This window comes from Thunnus maccoyii, chromosome 19 (genome assembly GCF_910596095.1).
Source record: "Thunnus maccoyii chromosome 19, fThuMac1.1, whole genome shotgun sequence".
NCBI classification, from domain to species: domain Eukaryota; kingdom Metazoa; phylum Chordata; class Actinopteri; order Scombriformes; family Scombridae; genus Thunnus; species Thunnus maccoyii.
The window spans coordinates 691115-710591 of NC_056551.1; the positions used below are offsets into that span (position 1 = coordinate 691115).

A 19477-nucleotide genomic window follows, 5' to 3' on the forward strand; every position below is an offset into this window, starting at 1 on the left:
AGCAGGGACACAGAGACAACTACTGCAACAAGAAAACCTTTCTCAACAAATTATGAAAAAAGTTTGGTCAGATTTAAGTTCTTTGCAAATGTAATATTATTTTAAAGTATTTCACTATATGGGGATAGCCCTCTCTCCTCTGCCCTTTAAATTGGGCCACCCAAGGTCTGATTTGTCTTCCCCTCATAAGGTTTTTCTTTCTTTAGGTTCTCCGAGGGCCTTTATTTGGTGTTTCTGGCCCTGACTTGATTTTATTTTAAGCTGAAAATCTTGTTTTTGCTGACCACTTGTGGTTAAACCTCTCTGAATGACTCAAGCTCTTCAGAAAAGTGAGGAATATAGTGGTGGTAGAGATGGTTGCTGCCATAACAGTTCCTTATATATTACATTGTAATCATTTACTTACACCTACTGTGTGTCAAAGGAAATAATGACATTATAGTACATTCTAGGTACGATGTGCTCCTTGACTGTATATGATGACATGATAGTTTTTCAGTGGCAGGTGATGACTGTGTGCACTGCAGGAGATGCAGAGCGGTCTACAACCACCACAGGGCAATGGTGAAGCTCACAGTGCAAATCACATGGTAGAGGAACTAGACAGCCGCACCAAAACAAAGAGGAAAAAAATCAAATAGACAAACAATGACTACATTTGTACAGAAAAAAGCAAAAACTTCTCACATTGGAGAACCAGATAATGTTTGACTAAGGAACTTGATTTGACTGATCAATTATCAGACTTCTTGTTGTTTCATTTTCTGTTGATCCAGTAATATTTTCAAGCACTACAATACAGTCAGAAGCTAGTCAACGACTCTGCTTTCTGTGGACATGTTGTTTCATCCAAACTTCCCTCTGTGCATCTGACCATGAGAGAATTCAGTAAACTCATCAGTCCACAGTTACACTCACTGTACTAACCCAACCCACTAACCCAACATGATCTATACTTAAAATTCACCAAGGAACTGTATCAACATATCATTCTCCTGTCATTCTTGTGTGGCAGCAGAACCAACAATGTGGAGAGAAAATGTAACGTCCTGGTGTTGCTGTGGGACAGAATCACCATGTTTTATTATTATTTTTTGGATTTGTGTGCATGGAGAGACACATCATGTGCCAGCATGCAGAATGCCCTGCAGCACTGACTACAGACTGCTATTAGGCCTCAAAGAATCCTTCCATACGGGGTTCACTGTGGTTGTTGGAATGTTTTCAGATACAAACCTGCCTTTTAGCCTTCTGACAGCAGTTTACTGCTCAAAGTAAACATGTCTCCAAGCAAATTCCTCCACTGTGTCGCACGCCACATCACAATGGTGCGAGAAGTGACACCCGGAGGCTATTCTTTCTTGCGCGTCTACACAACACGCCCAACACTCAGCTTTGTTAAACCAGAACTAAAAGTGATATAAGGTCATAAATGAGCCAGTGTGAGCAGACTACACAAGCTGAAGCTCGCAAACTGAAGCTAAACGCCAGCTGTACAGCCAAAGGGTAGCTGGTCTCAAGACAATAACTTCTTTAATATACGGAAGTATGACAGACTGAGCAACATGATTTCTCAACTCAACGCGCGCGCGCGCACACACACACACGCGCGCGCACACACACACACACACACACACACACACACACACACACACACACACACACACACACACACACACACACACACACACAATCAAAATGCCAGACGGCCTAACTTCTACGGAGGTCTTGATGAGTCGCTGGAACAGTGAGCTGGAGCCACAGATAGTTCAGCTAGGTATGAGGGGGGAAAGGGAGGTTTCGCTACCCGCTTGTTCTTAGCACGTCGCTTCCTATCTGTATTAACTAACTAACTTACACAACCAGTGACTTTTTCACATACACGGTAGTTTGAACTGCTTCCGTATATCGGCAGTCCTGTGTCTGCGTCTTTTAACGAAGTTTTCTTCTTTCCACATCGAGTCTCTGGTGACGTCAAGGACGTCTTGCTAGAATGGTGGAAACTTCTCAAAGTTAGAAAACCTTCAGTCTGACCTGAGCGCGTGAATCCACTTCCGCTTCCACTTCTTGGACTTTGATCACCAAAAATGTTGTCGGTATTTCAATAATCCCCGACACAGAGCAAAGTTTCAGCAAGGGGAAAGGCCAGATAGCGACTTTTTCTTAGTTCCCCTCCCTATCCGCTCTCAGCAGTGCTGCTGCTAAACTCCACCCTGGCTGGCTGCGTTGCCGTGCCGCGGGGCGGTGTCGCACTGTGTGGAGATGCACTGCTCCTCTGAACCAGGAAGGCTACAAGCGTTAGAGGAGGATAGATAGAAAGGATTATTATGAATACATTCCAAGAAAGATTTAGGGTAGAAACTATACACACAGCACATTGTGTTTTTATGTTATTGTAATCAAGATTAGTGGTTTACTGTAACTAGTGGTGGTGAAAATATGCAGGTCGCTTAGAAATAGCAATACCGCAACCTAAAAAACTTAAAATGAATAAACGTATTGATTTTAAATGTGTAGTATCAAAACTGAAATAATGGCTATAAGGCTGAGCATGTGTAGGATTTGAAAGGTCATTACTTTTGCGTCATCTGGTGGTAATGATGGGTAGGCGCTAACAGCAGCAGAGCAACAGTTCTCATTGAACGAACCTCTGCGTATTCACATAAGGGTCTTGCGCTGCGCGTTCTGCGCTGGTCGGCGAAGTATTTACCACCTCTGATTATCACTGAATGCTACTGCACAGGGTACCTCCATTCAGTTTGACTGTATGCCAGAGTGACGCACTTTATGTATATAAAGTAACGTCATTTAAAAAAAAAAACATTTAATATTTATCTCAGCACTCCCTGCACTCTTCATTTCTCTGCACTATTTGCATCCTGTGCGTAGTTCACAGAAACAGTTTCATCTGTATATAGTCATTCCTTGTGTATCTTTTTGAAGATTGTTGTGTAAGTACACTGAGAACCACTAAACCAGAATCAAATTCCTTGTATGTGTAAAAATACTTGGCCGATAAAGGTGATTCTGATTATGAGAATTGGTGATATAAACATCAGCACTAATAATCCCTATTTAGTACCCTACTTGAAACCGTTGGACTGTCGGTGGACCATCCATCTGTTGAGGAGGGGTATTGGTAACAACTCTTCTTCAACTCTTATTAGGGATGGAGGACTTGTATTTTTCGGGTGCATTTCAGCCTAGGGATATGTGTAGGCTCAGCAGTTTCAGCTAGTGGGCTTAAAGGTTCCTCAGGGTTGTTGGTAATCCCCAGAGGTTGGTTGATCGTAATGGGCTGCAGGTGGAAGGAATGAAGGGGCCAGAAATTCAGTAGTGGTTGAGGTGAGGGGCTGGGGTTTGGCTTGCTGCTGATTGCTGGCTGGAGGACAGGCTGCTGGGGGTTGGCAGTGCGGTTTAGGGGATAAGGACTGAGGACTGGAGAGTCTGATGAAGCTTCCCCTGGTGTCCAAGAACATCTTGCTGGGCTCCAGGTTTCCCCAGGTGTCCTGGAGTCCTTTGCTGGTTAATGGAGTCCCCCACTGGGGCCCAGGAGGCTCATTCACTCGTCCACAAGCAATCAACAAACATGTCCTCCTGGATCACTTCAAACATAAAATCTGAGGGTTACTGATGCTGTAAAAGTTAGCATCATCTTTGGCAAACAAAGCAACTTGGAAAAACACTTAAGCCATTGCAAGTTAGACAAAAGATTCCAGTAAAGCTGGGCATAAATGTAGGCATTAATCTTTAATCTTCAGATTCACTCTCACATTTTTAAAGAATATTTATGTTATAATTATAAATATTTATTCATAATTCTGAAATAAATAAGGCTAGACAAGCCTAGACATTCACAGGTTCAGTTTTTTTAGTTGTGTCTTAAAAAACGACTGTGCGTCAGGTGTCCATATGAACAGTGAAAGAGGTTTTTCTTGCAGTAATCATTCCTCCTGTTCATACTGGTTATTAAAAGATCTCCTTTAAATGGGCTTTCAACGTAAATGATGGTTGGCAAAATCCACAGTGTGTCCACACAGTCATTTTATGCAAAAATGCATTTAAAAGTTGATCTGAAGCTTATATGAGACTTCAGCAGTCTGAGTTAGTCATATCAAGTGGATATCTGCCACATTTAGCTTTTTAGCATCAAAATTCAAGATTTAGTTTATTGTCATTCATGCAAAAAAATGAAGTGCTGTTCCTCCCAGCCCACAGCAGTGCAACAACATCAGAAAGGATAAAGATATACTGTATATCTAAAAATTCCCTTAAAAATGCTGAAAACATATAAATCCCAAGAGAAGAAAAACAAACAAACAAAAAAGAATGAGCAGTTAGCAGCACAGTGCATTAAATAACTTGAGCCAGACTACTGCTGCTGCATAGAAATAAAAGCAGCTTCTTAAAACATGTTTTAATTGCTTAGCGGTGAATATGCTGCAGATTTAAAAATTGCCCACTCCTGTCAGGCATTTTTCCAAAGTCACTGAAAAATATAGCCCCACTTGGCAGTGTAAGCAGCTCTGGTTTTCTTTCCTCATCTCAAACAGCTGATGCAGTGGCTACACTGTGATCAATTGACCACATCAAAACAGACAACTGATGCAAGTTCAGAATGTAGTGACATATATCTTTCCTCAGTGCTGCTGATGTACACAGATTACTCTTGACATCTAAATTAATTCAAATAAATAATTTAATTTGTTGTTGAATATATGGCCTGAAAATAAGTTCTTTTGGGTCACTTGTCAGATGTGCAGCTCAATAAGCCCAATTGGAATCTTCTGAAAATGCAGAAATGCTCCCCTCATGTGGTTCAAGTCAGGTAAGGGGACTAACACGAAAGGTACCATCAAGATGTTTTAGTTGTCCTAATGATAGATTCAATAAAGCACTGAGTGTGGTTAAATCTGTTAACAGAAAAACTCTTCTTGGTTAAGAATCATTGGAAAGGAAAATAAGTGGTGATATGAACAGAATCATATTGGATTTATAGGTTAGATGCTGTGAACTGTGCAGGTTTAAATGAGGGGACCTTGCTTTTGTGTTGGAAGTGTTTACTCAGGTCATGGGACACTACACCTTCTGACTCAGTCTTCTAATACAAGAGTGAGCAGATGTAGCAGTCATGAGGACTCCACCATAATGTATTTATGGATATTCATATACAGCTTTTATAATGCTCTCTGGATTTATGCAGTATCATCTATTGTCTAGGTTCTAAAGTATGTCATTTTGCCTTACTGGAAGAACTCTAAAGAAGATGGTCTCTAGTTCTATTGTCGTGATGAGCTGCAGATTCTTCTGTGATCGTATTCACAAATGATCTCCAAAATTTTGAAGGATTCATGCCATCCCCTGAATCGTCACTTTCAGCTCCTGCCTCCAGGAAGACAGTATAGAGTCCCCTGTGAAAAGAAAACATCTACAAAAAAAATCATTCATCCCACATGCCATACATCAGTTCAACTGGTAATTGATGGACATGACAATATTGTTTTGAACCCCATGTACCTGGCACTTTACCTCCTAAGTTGGTTATGTTATTTTAAATTATTTCTAGCAATTTATACCCTCCCTTTTTTTTTTTACAAAGTTGCATCTAATGTATAAAATCTTTTTTACTTCATGTTTTTGTAATGTATGACGTGAATGATGTGATACTGATGTTGATTGTCATGCATGCTAAAGATGAATTTCTACTTTTGTGCAACAAAGATGGACAATGAAGTTGTTTTAATTTTGATTTGATCTTATCTTACCACTAGGGGTCCTCCTAAACAACACTAAAAGTTCCTAGTTTAGAGTTTTGTCTTAAAAGAGGGTTCATGGTCGACCCTGACTGCTGATCACTATAGTCTTGTGAGCAGTATTCAGACCAAATCAGGTGGTGCGGCGAAAACGCCAGTCCTCTCATTCATTTGAATGGAGACTAATATTTTATATATAGTTTAATAAATGTGTAGGTGACAAGATGGAATCTCTTCTGCAAAATATCTTAAGTCATAATGTCTGTATTTTTTGTTTCTTATTACTTATTTTTAAAATTGCTCTTAATAAGTCTGTGTATCTGCTATACAATGAGAGGAATTGGATTTAGAGCTGTTTCACGGCAGTTAATTGAATATATTGTATAACAATGTTTTCATTTATGTTCACTAATTTTTTTGTATCCTCAATTGTGTTGGATTTTCTTTTTGTTTTCAGGTTATGGGGTGTGTATATGGTGCTATATGACTTTGCTGCATCTGCAGTATATATGTTTACAGGTTGTAGAAAAAGCAATAAATATTTGAGCACAAAAAAATTTGCTAGTGGCCTCCTGCTGGGACTGATACTGAGTCCACTCAAAACCATTACTGAGTCTCTCATTGTTCATATTTGACAACACTAATTTTCTTTTAATGTTTGGAAACATGACGGTGGCAAAAATATGGATCATTTCTGAAACCATATTTGGCTTTCATGATTATGATTATTGGTGGCAAAGTAATGAAAAACACAGCACATGCTGAATGTCCATTTATTCTTGATCTCTACATGTTTACACAAACAGGATAAAATTTATCTGGTGAGACATCCATTCACTCATATCTACAAAGCATAAATAATCTTACAGTTTGTACTGTACATTACCATCAAAATTGGTAAAGATGTGACCTCTGAGACTGGCCCTACAAACATATAGCACAGATGTTACAATCACACCAGCAACACCCACGGTGTATGTGTGTGTGTGTATGTGATGCTGGTGTGAGTGGGGCTTGGCTACAGAGGAACCAACTCTGACTGTACAATTAAAAAGAATATCTGTACATTATTAGGAGAAAAGCTTTGTCTGTTTACAGTTCATACATGCTTATTGTAAGGCTTCTCAAGAACATAGTCACCTGACATCAACTGTCCCGACTCCTCTGAACCCTGTGTGCAAGTCTACAAGTCTGTCGAACCACCAACAGGAACACACCAACACTCTTAGTTTAAGGCGGATGTTTGCCATGTTTACTGCCTGAGCTCGATCTGTTTCAACATTTGGTTTTGTGTTGCTGACTGCAGCTATTGTCAAATCAATGTCAATGTTAAACAGGAGAAACAACCATTTGAGAAAAAAGACACTGAGAGAACAACACATCTTTAGACAAAAATCAACTGATAGAATAAGAAACTGGCCCTACAAACTGTATGTTGCAACTAATTCTCCTGATGGGTAACTCCATTAAAGCCCTTTGACATTAAGGCTTTAGTATGAGATAATGTTACCGTTTAGTTATTTGAATGACATTGACAAGGAAAGAAACAAAACCGTATCACTGCAGTTCACATTCACAGCAGCGGTTTCAGTGAGACACTGGTTGATATGAATGTGTGGTTCCTCTCATGTTGTTTCCCGTAATGACGAGGAACACTGAAACTGTAGCAATCACTGCCTGATAAGGGGCTTCCACTAATTATCTGATATTGTGTATACCTTAAAAAGGTGCAATCAGTAATATTCTACTGACTCTTTGTACAAAATAAACACCATCTATGATCTGACTGACTATTTACTGATATGGCCATATTCTCTAGTCCCTGAACTACCCACCATCTGCTCTGCAGATTGAAGCAGAGTGAACACAGGTGCAAAGCTGGCATTACATTTGTAGGACAGTCAAGGAACATGGCACAAATACACCGTATTTACACTCAGTTGCAAAACCATCATTTTGTTTTATACTAACAAGTGTATACTAACAACATTTATTCTACCCTCATTGATGTAAATACAGCCCTTCTCTTGTTACCATAATAATTTTTTTTTAAAAAGCGCTGACAATGTTGTGCTGTCCCTGCTAAACAGCCATATTTTGCTGATTGCACCTTTTAAAGAATAACACTGGTGTAATATTTGTCTTCTACCCGCATTGGTTTAGAAAAGTCTAAACCCACTGATGTTGGCCATCCTGTCTGTTCTACAGCTTCTCGCTGTTAAACATGACAATGAGAGGAGCTCACAGACACACTGGAGCATGACCACTGCAGCAGATAATGTCATTGACAATGTTTCTTTACCTAATGTTTTTTTTTCTCTTTTCCCATTATGATGAGCTGTTACTTGCTGTATGTGTGGTGGCAGTAAAAAGGAAAAAGACACATCTAGTAATATGACTGTAGCATTGCAAAGTGCTTTCGAAAAAAAATAGGGCTGCGACTGATAATTTTATCAACCAGATTAAACATCGAGTGAAAAAGTTCCCAGAGTGCGAAGTGACGTCTTCTAATGTCTTGTTTCACTGTGGCAAATCCATCAATGAGGTTAAGCATTTCATGACAATAAAAGGCAAATGGAAAAACTAAAATGACACAGATGTTCTTCAAAATAGTTTCAGTTTTACATATGTCTATGAAACAGAAGTGTTAGAGGCTAACCATGTGAACGAGACAGTTCACATCTTCTCTGTGGATGAATGTTTCTTACCAGGTTGACATGTTGACTACATTAGCTCAGCTACAACAGTGTAAAGTGAGAATATCTGCAGGCTTCTGGGTGGAGCATCACTTTTGAGTATTGAGTCCCACTGTTCCTGATGTTTGGTTACATGTCCTATATGAAACTGACCATGTCTCTTCATAGAAAACTGAGGTATTGAACAGAAACAGGAGAGTGAAGGTACGAGCTCCGTCTCATGGTGAGAGTCGTCATGATGGGTTGCCGTGGCAGCAGCAGCAGCAGCACTATTTTGATGCATAAACACATTTTTGAGGCCCACTTCCCTTTGTTCTTTTAAATCAGCAGGCAGCCTGAAGCCACACTAATTATCTCAATCTCCTCTTCCTGTCACTGGCTGCCAGCTGCCAGTAGGAAGTCTGTTTGTTTTAACTCGATATCAGCAACACTCTTGTAAATGTCTGCCTGTGCTCCTCCCAAATATAGAGCTGTCCATTTAGCACAAATGCAAAAAGGAAAATATGTAAAAATGTAAACCTTGAAATAAAGGATTGCTAAAACAAACGATTATCATGGTCAATATGGAATCTATGGTCAGACATGAAATTTACTGTCAGTAATGGACGTGGACACCAGGGGGATGATGGGATGGGTACAGGCAGGTCAGGAGTGTCTACAGCTGTCCACAGGCCTCCACTGGAACACTTAAATGACACACGGCTCCAACCTAATTAAGTTTATATAATCTGATTTCAGAGGTGCACTGTCCTCTCTTGCTAGCCTTCTGACCTCTAGTGTTGTCTAGTTAGTATAGTTTCCAAATTGTTGGACATTGATACCTCTCAGAGGTAAGCTGAGTGCTCTCAGTTGCTGACAGCAGCCTCTGGGCCAGAGGTGGCTGCAGGGATGCGAGGCATCTTCTTGGCTGGACTGGGGATATGCTGGAGGAGGAAAACAGACCGCAAAACATCAATACACATGAGGAAACAGTGTCAGTCATAGCAGCATTTACACATACAGCAATGAGAATTCTAAAAGGGCAGACCTACCCACTTCAGCCACCAACAAGGGCTGGATATGCTATGAAATTTCTCAGTACTTGTGCAAACTATATATTCTAAAAAAATATATGAAGGCTGTGTATGAAGTCCTTTGATCTACATTAGGTATGATGTTCAAAGAAGAAAAGTGTCCTGTACCTCGGTGCCAGTGCTGGAGCGAACAAGCTCTGGCTCTGCAGGCAGGTCATCGTCTAGAGGTCTCCTGGCGTATTCTCTGCGGTGTTTCTCATCCACTCGTGTCAAATACCATGTTCCTGGGAACAGATCCTCCACCGAGCCTCGAGGGACATAACTAGCTGTATGGACAGATTGAAATGTGTGATAAGGCAATGTGTGTGTGTGTCTATATATTATGTCTACATAACAACTCCTTTGGAAAAGATTGTAGAATCAGTTCTAAAATTATTAGCAACACCTATCTCTTGCACAGCATGATAGTGAACAAGTCCTCAAAAAAAAAAATCATTAGACTAACGCCATCAAGAATGTGTTTTAGATTGCCTGTATGATCAACAAATATAAGGTTTATTCCAGAGGCCATGAAAGAGATGGTCAGTCTGATAAATACATTTTTACTTTTTGACATAATGTGCCTTCATGGTGTTGGACAATAATTCACCATGGATTGGCCACTGCTAGGGTTAGGGTTTGTTGCCTTTCTGTCTTTCAACTTTATTTTCTTCTTTACACAGACAAGACAGTAAACTGCTAGTCATGTTTCATATTGCAGTGGACTACAAAGATGCATAAATCCTTCCTGTATTAGCTCACATCACATTACAGCACCAACCTGAAAGTGGCCCCTAAAAATGGATTATTTTGGGTCACATCAAGCTCCTTCTCATGAGTACACTAGATCAACAGTCTCATAGATCTATAGCTCTGACTACCCCAAAACACCTTGCATGTGTTCAAAGAAAATAAGCAAATAAGGGAATAGGCACCCATGGCCTCTTCAGAATCTGGAAGCTGTGAAAAGTTAAACACACAGTGGAGCAGTGACAGCAGCGTCATACCAAGGTGGTGGGTCTCCTCTCTAAGCTTCATGTTCTCAGAGAAGACAGCAGGAGAAACCTTCTGCCTCGAGTCCAGTCTGACCTTCAGGTCACTCATACTGGACACAAGTTTGTCCAGAGCAGAGCCTGAAATAAACAAATCAACAAAATCACAAGAAGAAGGAAGAACAACCTAACATTTGTTTTTACACTTTTCTAATGACTATGTATTCCAATGTCATCCACATCACACAACTGAAGTGAAGTGTGGCTGACTCACCAGGTGTGTGGTCTTGTGTGACTCTGAGAGAATACAGAGTGGCAGCAAATCCTGAACCGTAGGAGAAAACTCCAACCCTCTGACCCGCTATTTGTGCAGGTGTGTGTCTGCAGCACAAAGGAAACAAAGATTCTCTTTACCAACAACAACACTGACACTCAGTTGTTAAATTGTAATAAACTAATAAAAGGCTCAGCCTGCAACCCAGGGTTTCCTGCGAGATGTTCACTCACAAATTCCTAGAGGGAATGTTATTCTGACTTCCTGCCTCTTGCCCACATGGTTGCAACAACTGCTTAAATAGTCAGGAAAAGTCTGACATTGAGACATACTGTGCAATGAGTGATGCCAGGCAGCCGTAGACAGAGGGGGTGTACATGTTTCCGTTCTGGTTGGAGATCAGCAGGGAGGGCTTGGTCTTCCTCTCAAACAGGTCTGCACTGGCCTTCATGAAGGCCTTCTCCACATCCCGATCAAAGTAGGTCTCTTCTGGCTTCACGTCTCTGCTGACCAAAACACACAAACATGATTAGTCAAACAAATCGTCACAAGGGGTTTATTTGTGTTGTCATACAATAAGTGATTTGCATGCTAACACTTGAAGAACTGCTGAATGACTGCATATTTGTTGTTGAGTGAAATCAGGTGAACATCATCAGTGATTTGAGAATAGATTAGATAGTTTGTGGGGGGTGTTGTGTTGGATTGTAGTCAGCCCAAATATTAATAAGAAACATAAAGCTACAGAGGCTTCTGAACTTGTAAATGAAGAACTTGCTCTAAAAAGTCTTTGGATTGGGAAGATGAAGAGGAATAGGGCTGGGTATCCATTTGAATTTCCCGATTGGATTTGATTCCCGATTCTCAGAGCTAATGCTGTAAATTGTACAAGAAACCCTCTACCTGGTGCATAATTAAAAATATTAATGTTTACATTAAGTATTGACCCCAAAGCATTAATGTACACTACAGAAGTCAACACAATATAGTGCAACTCTACAGTCAGTGAGTATTGAGTGACCAGATAAGTGCTTTCTTTAGTGCAGTGTATAAATGGAATCAGCAGGCAGCCAGTGTAAATAAGGTGGCTACAGACATACCTGCTGTAATGTAAACATCACTAATACCTCAGGAAAATGTACACTTCGCTGTGATTGTCTCACAAAGCTTTTGTGCAACAGGCTTGGCGGTGCCTTCAGTGGAACAGCTGCTCCTGCCATGATCTGGCTGGATGAGATCCAGCATAATGAAATCTTGTGCGAGATCTTGTGCACAGTAGTGAGATCTAGTGGCAAGATCTCGTTGAACATGGCGGGATCTGCTCAGTTGAAGGCACGGCCAAGCCTAAAGGCAGATGTCTGGATTCATTTCAGATTTAAAATCCACAGGAAAAGGCAGATATTAAAAGATCGATCTCAGAGTTTATGAATCAATATTGGAAAATAAAACAAAGATCGAATTTACTAAGAAAAGCAATTTTTTTTTTTTTTTTTTTTTTTAAAGGGGACCTATTATGGTTATTTCCAGCTCTATATTTTTATTCTGGGACTCCACTAGAGTAGTTTTGCATGATTCTCAGTTCAAAAAACTTATTTATCTTATACTGGCCCTTTGTGCAGCCCCTCAGTTCAGCCTCTATAGAAATAATGCAGGAGGAACAGTACAAACAGAATGATGATGATATTTGATGAAGAGCTGCAGATGACCAGCACACCTCCAACACACAGGGAGAGAGAGAGAGATAGAGATAGGACTGAAATTAAAGAAAAGCAGCCCTAAAGAGGAAACGCTGTCAGGACTCTGCTCATTTTCTAAGTTTAGTCACTGGGGAAAATATCTCAGCTTTAATTTGGTTAGGTTTACATCAGTATAGAAAAAACTTCCTCCTGTCTGCGGTCCAGCTGTTCATGGTGACTGTACCTGAAGGCGTCGAGGCCTGTGAAGGGTCCTGTCTCAGTGTTGGGGCTGGGATGGCTCAAAAAGTCATTCAGCATCAGTCTAGCCAACGACTTCTGCACCAGCTTGCAATATGGAGAGTGGAATACTAGATAGCCAAAGTCCTCCAGACTGAAGCACTTCTCAGAACCCTCTGTCAAAAAAAAAAATATTACAATGTAAAAACATATATGCCTAGAAAACACTTGGGTTAGAACTTCTAACACACTGGACTCCATTTCAATGGCAGAGTTGCAAAGAGCAGTGAAACCAGTTTTCATCCACCTCCCCTTACACTGCTTTATCTGCATCTCTCCCCTCACACCTTTACCAGTGTACTGTGTACCCTGAGCTGGGAACAAAAATACCAAATTGACAAAGCTCATTTTAAGGTCAGGAGCACACCAACATGTCAAAGAGCTGATATGTCTTTGTGCTGCCATGGAAACAGAGTTTACTATGTCAAGCAAGCCTAGAAGTTAGAGCAGTAATGGTTGTATTGCTTATGAATAGTTTATAGTTTATAGTGCATCTTCAATGTCCTCAGTTTCTCAGATATGGTACATGTTGACACATCAGGTTAAAGGCTAATTTCATTAAACCTACTTTATGGTCACTGAACTTGAGTAAACTTCTTAGCATAGCAAGCCATATAAATCCTAGTGCAGGTAACATCCTTAGTCCTCTTAAGTAATCAGGCTGTTCTGCGTCCAGGTCCTCTGCTCCACATGTGGGACTGCATGATAGCCAAAGCACCCTTCATAGCAGCAATATTAAAAATGTTCCACTTAACAGCATGAACTACTACAAATAACAAAATAACATGAACACAGCGGAGTGTAAATGACCTTACATTAAACACTGTGAAATGTCAGTAGCCTTCAGACAACAGTAACGCACCTCTTTGCCACTGTGCATGGATCTTGTTGCGGTACACAGAGTAGCAACGGTCCAAGGCACTCAGGTAGCACTCTATAGACAGCTTGCCGTCCACCACGGGGTACTCTGACACCAGGTCAGGCTTGTAGAAGTCATACGCATGCTGCATGTGGGTTCCTCGCAGACCTACACCAGAGCAACAGCAGTTATCAGCAAAACATTCAATGCATCTTTTTCTCTGTTTTGGCCCGCTGTTCACATTAAAATTGGATTTTGGGCACCTGAACATCAAGATTTTTAAATTTAAAAAAAAAAAAAAAAAAGTCTCTAAAGGTGCAAAAATGTGGAGACTGTTTGGAGGTGACCACACGTTTGCCAACCAAAAAAGGAGAAAGAAGATATTCCTGTTTTCCTATTGTAGAAACGTTTCAGTGTAGACTATTATCTTTACCAAAATGACTTTATAATGCTTGTGTGCATTTTTAAAATTAGGCGACTTAGTGTGGACCTAGTGTAAACCTCTCACTTTTAAAACTCTGAACTGATATCAACAGCTATGCAATACTAATAGGATTAAAGTGTCATTGCAACAATGCTTTACTGCCACACAAGACTGACGGTATAATTTGTCTTTCATGAAATAAAACTACTGGGAATGTAAAAAGCTAATCTAAGCCATAACCAATCTGCAAGTCAGTCAGATATTTGTTTGTCTGTCTGTCAAAACCACTAAATCACGATTTAACTCATAGATTAAATATGGTTTACTGCTCACCTAAAATTATTGTTGTTAATAAACTTTTACAGAAGGACTGACATAGTTTATGGTATTTAGATGTACACTTCAACAGTAATAAACATGTACTAGAATTTATGGAACCGGTGCACATTATTTAAAAAAGACACTCAATGGTCAAAAATCACAAATGAACAGAAGAAAACAGAGCCTGCCCCCCCCCCCAGTCTAAAAACATTCATCTCAGTGCTGAATAGTTGGGAAGATTAAATCAAAACTTCTGTGACTATACAAAAGCTAAGTAATCAGTAAACATTTGGATGAAAAACAGTGGGGACAGTTATCAGTTGACTGACCTCGTTCAAAGGCCAAAGGAGCATTAGGCCCGACTAGCATGGCCACTGCACCAGCACCACCCGTAGGCCTGGCACTCCCTGTGGCATAGACAGCAATGTCCCCTGCTACCACCAAAGCATAACGTCCTGCCGAGAGAAAACATGAGGAGAAGGGAAACAGAAAGACTGATTAAAAAAAAACATACAAAAGTCTCTTCTCTAAAATGGAATAATCAGACGGTGGCATTTAACCTGTTTGACACTGTTGCAGCAACACGCTGTATAGAGTGTAACTAGTCATTTATTGCATTGATTAAATGCATCTATCAGTAAAGATATAATCTAATCAGTCAGAATTTAGACGTAATCAATAAGAAACACAATGGTTCACCACACGCTGCCAAAACTGACCAGCTGAAACTGGTACTGTCACTACGACCGCAGCTACTGCTGAAAGTGAAACGGGTGGTCGATGTTGTTCAGGCTGCAGGCCTGTTATTGTTTTCCTTCAGTAAGGAAGATTCAACTTTTAGATGTCTAAAGGGTCATTACAACCAAACTACAAAAGAGCGCTATACAAAAGGTTCTGAGGCATGTGCCTATGACACTTTTGCCAAATACAACAGAGGTGAATGTTTTAGTGAAATGACCTTTAAAATCATTCTTCCAGTTTGACACTGTATAATGGGAAGCCTGAAAGTCTTTGCCGTTTGCATCATATAATTATACTTAGTGTATTATTAGAAATGTCACTTTTAGTGTTGTAGGAGAGTAGAAATAATTTCAGATCATTGCATAGCTTTATTTAATACAATTTTAATTAAACAGAAAATCAAAACTGGCAACCATTCTCTGGTTCCAGCATCTCAAATGTGAGAATTTGCTGCTTCTCTCTGGTTTTTATCATTGTAAACTAGATATCTTTAAGTTTGAAGATATCACCTTTGACTCTGGAAAAGTGTGACAAAAGTGACATTCTTCACCATTTTCTCATACTTTATAGACTAAGCAATTAAGCGATTGAGTGGAAAAAATAAACAAATCGTGAAATACGTATAAATGATCACTCACCATCCCACGAGCTGGACTCCACCCAGTTGACAGCATTGAAGAGTGCAGCTGTACCACCATAGCAGGCATTTGTCGTGTCAATGCCCTCCACATCTGTATTGCCAGAGTCTTCAAAGAGCTGCATAAGGACTGTCTTCACAGACTTGGACTTGTCAATAATGCTCTCAGTGCCGACCTCCAGTCGACCTATGCTGTCGTAGGACAGGCCATTCTTCTCCATCAGCCTCTGGACCACTGTCAGGCACAGGGAGTTGATGTCCTCACGGTCTGAACAGAAGCCCATGCGAGCTTGCCCCAGGCCCACAGTGTATTTACCAGCTGGCACACCATCAAACTGCTCCAGCTCGGCCTGGTCCACATACTGGGACGGGAAGTACAGTTCCATGGCAACGACACCCACATCTTTGGGCCATGGTCCCATGCAACTAATTGGAGCTGATCCAGGCATCCTGTACAGGTTGAGAGGGGGTTTCACATTTAGCATTATTTAATTTGATAAATGTGTTGCGTGTTGTTAATGTACAACCACTCAGAAATGTCTACAATAATTAACCAGGTGCCTGCAATGCCTCCTGCCTGCTACTGCTGGAATTGATGCACTCTCAGTAAAAAGCGTGATGGACACACACAGAAACCACTACTGACAGCTATACATGCACAGCCAACTGCTCCCAAAACTTAAATGACTATTTCCTATTGAAGATTACTAACCAATATTTAGTCACACAGCACCAGCCATTTAAGAATAACAATAAAAAGGAGAGCTTTTTCTTCAATTGCACATGTTTAGAGGACTGCAGTTTGATAACTTTTTAATAAACGAGAACCAATCTAATAATACTGGAATTTCAAAGCAATGTCAGCCATTAGGTAACATTAGACACGAGACACTTTTTTTGCCATTGTTCCGCTTTCAGGCATCTTACAGCTACCCAGCTAAGATTAAGTTAGCTGAGTTTAACGGCAAGGTTACTAAGAACACTGACTAGCTAGCATGTTAGCTAACATCTTTGCATTGTTAGCAGTATGACGCTTATTGCGGTAGCATACTATATTTCTATACATAACTAAACATCTGCCTCGGTCCACAGGCTATTAGTTGACACAGACAGCAAACCACATACAAAGCTACTAACTACTACTTACTAAAGCTAATTAACCTTATAAGAAATACATGTTCAGAACTAACGTTAGCTCGGTTCATGTGCAATTTGTTTCGTCTCAGGTTTGACAGCTAGCTGCTAACTGTTATGATGGCTATAACACGTACTTAACAGCTACATAAAGCTTGTGTTTGGGATTCCAACACCAGATAGGGATTGAGGAGTGCAAAACTAGGTGAAAGGGCAACGGGATTTCCTGGAATTTAACGTAAGTCGTTTATGACCACCGGTACCGAAATCTGTAACCCGTTAGGTTCCGACACTGAATGGTCTATTGTGTAAGAAAAGACTGATTTGTTACCTAAAAGAGTACGTGACCATAGTTAAACAAAATCATATAGTTAGATAAAATTCCTATTTAGAACACCGCATTTGATGGGCCATAGAGTACGGAGTTACAGGATGATTTGAGCCTGTCAGAGCCACCCGGACTATATAGCTGACGGACCCGCTTCCTACCCAACAACTACACACACACATATATATATATATATAATATATGAGACTTTGCGAACAACAGCAGCTTGATTAATGTTAATTAACTTACTTGTATCTTGTGACATTTAAATTATATACAAACATTTCTGATACAATGTTAACACTCCACACAAACACCCGAGATAACATGGTTCTGTTGGATAATATGTTCAATTAAAACTAAACAGACGAATACAGTTTAAATTGTGTGCTTTCTTCTGAGTTACAAATATCAAGCTGCTATATTACATAAAGCTCCTCACCTGCGTGCGAAGTTAACTCCAGTGATGGTAAATGTTACCACGCCGTTGTTATGTGTCCAGCGAAGCAGCAGTGTATTTATATCTGACGATGACAGGGCAGCGTACACCCTGCTCTCCAGTACCTGTCTTCCTGTCCAATCACAGCTCACTGACATACTTGTCAACATGCGGCGCTACCAAGCCCTGAAAGTTTCTGGCCAATCAGAGATTAGGAATCACAACCACGCGCCAGAGCCGTATCGGCGGCCCAATGGTGTGACGTGTACGATGTCTGGTGAGAGAGAATGAACCAATCAGAGGGCTAAAGTAATTCCTGGCGCGGTAGACACAGCAGTGGGCAGCACTTGAAATACAGAGTGTGTATCCATAGTAACCGGTATCCATTCATACAATTCTCACACTGTTTCCGGTGATGACCATTAGTGCTGCAAGAACGCTATTATAAAGAGATGTAATTATATACTGTCACATATTATAAATATATATAGACCAGGTCAAACTTTTCTGCCAGGACTTTGTGGATAATATATTATGTATTACATGTATCATATATATTAATACATTCTACACAACCAAATCTACTTAGAAACATTAAAAAGAGACATCGCATATCACCATATGGGCCTACCTTTGTAGTAGTTCCAGAGTTATTCTGGCTCAGGCCCTCTGAAATTTCATGTAAAGCCTTAGTGTCTTCAACAGTAGTGGAAGAAGGAAACTTTAAAAATACCTTAAGTCTGACATTCAAAATTTTACACAACTAAAAGCAGCACTTAAGTATTATCTATAAAAACGAATTTCTAGTTATTTCATGACCATATACAATGACCTCTTTAAGGGTGTTATAGGCTATTATGTGATTAAATGCTGTATTTTATATTTTTGGGTTCTAATCTGTGATGCATTAATGTGTGAACAGAATGTTAATGTTGTTTGATAGATTAGTCATATATTTAATGTGGGTCATATATGTATATGTGTACAGTTTGGGAAAAGTTGAACTTGCATTTTAATTTGTCCAACAGAAACCAACGAGGACCACACGTAAAAACAAACATTTGTGTTCTTGATGTTATTTGGAATTTAAAAAAAAATTCAACTTGACATCTTTGGTTGCTGTTTTCCTCCCTACTGTTGCTTAATAAAGATGAAATCAGTAACACATTAGGGGTGTGTTTTTCAGCTTCCAGAGGGGGGCATGACAGGGACAGTTTAGAAACCACTGTTCATTGGCAGACTGCATCTCCTTTGATGATGTATGTCCAATGAATGAATGTCTTCTACCAGCTACAATATTTTACTCTGTCAATAACACTTTTAAACTTCTTGAAAAATAGGCAAACCATGATACTTGTCCTCTGTATGTAAGGCCCTATCTAAAATTCATTGAAACATTGCACATTTATTTGGTATGCACCATGTAAACACAATACAAACTAAACTGATAGGGGCTTTAGCTAATCTTGAGGTACTGTCTTGAACAGGGGCCCTGTGTCAAGATTAAAGGCATACTATGCAGGAGTTGTCGGTTGGTTTTTGTAAACACACAGCACTCGAAGTTGGCTCCTCCTCCTCCGAGAGAGAGCAGCGGTGGTCGAACGAGCTGGAGACTGAACGAAGAGAGTGAGTGGCTCTGGTGAGAAGAAAGCTGTGAATCAGAGGAATGAAGCGTTATTTTCTGATTGTTTCACGGCAGTGAGGTTCAAAAGCACAAATAAACACTCCCATATCTCTGCACAACCCTGCAGGAAGATGCCACATTGCGAGATTTTTTGTGAATGCAGAGCTTCATCCTGTCCATTGTGGCCTCTCTGCTCTGTGTGTGTGTGTGTGTGTGTGTGTGTCTCTCAG

General features: G+C 40.2%; 2 protein-coding genes across 5 annotated transcripts in view; both read right to left on the minus strand.

Annotated features, from left to right (window-relative positions):
• tln1 (talin 1) overlaps positions 1 to 2263 on the minus strand; it is a 107046-nt gene extending 104783 nt beyond the window's left edge. Inside the window, exon 1 of the mRNA XM_042394404.1 lies at positions 2035 to 2263. The gene's annotated coding sequence lies outside the window, so the exon portion shown is untranslated. The remainder of the gene's footprint in view (positions 1 to 2034) is intronic.
• Positions 2264 to 6510: 4247 nt separating this feature from the next.
• On the minus strand, positions 6511 to 17788 carry hmgcs1 (3-hydroxy-3-methylglutaryl-CoA synthase 1 (soluble)). Of its 4 annotated transcripts, none has more exons than XM_042395787.1 (10): positions 17627 to 17788; positions 15724 to 16172; positions 14674 to 14799; positions 13603 to 13767; positions 12688 to 12856; positions 11100 to 11270; positions 10768 to 10874; positions 10509 to 10634; positions 9631 to 9788; positions 6511 to 9372 (listed from the first exon to the last, which is right to left on the minus strand). In XM_042395787.1, exons 1-10 carry the CDS (start codon positions 17779 to 17781, stop codon positions 9295 to 9297), a joined length of 1704 nt encoding a protein of 567 aa, XP_042251721.1. In that variant the 5' UTR covers positions 17782 to 17788; the 3' UTR covers positions 6511 to 9294. The 4 variants fall into 4 exon arrangements, with proteins under 4 accessions (XP_042251721.1, XP_042251722.1, XP_042251723.1 ...); XM_042395788.1 differs by lacking the exon at positions 17627 to 17788 and adding an exon at positions 17188 to 17316; XM_042395789.1 differs by lacking the exon at positions 17627 to 17788 and adding an exon at positions 16994 to 17117.
• Positions 17789 to 19477: the final 1689 nt, after the last annotated feature.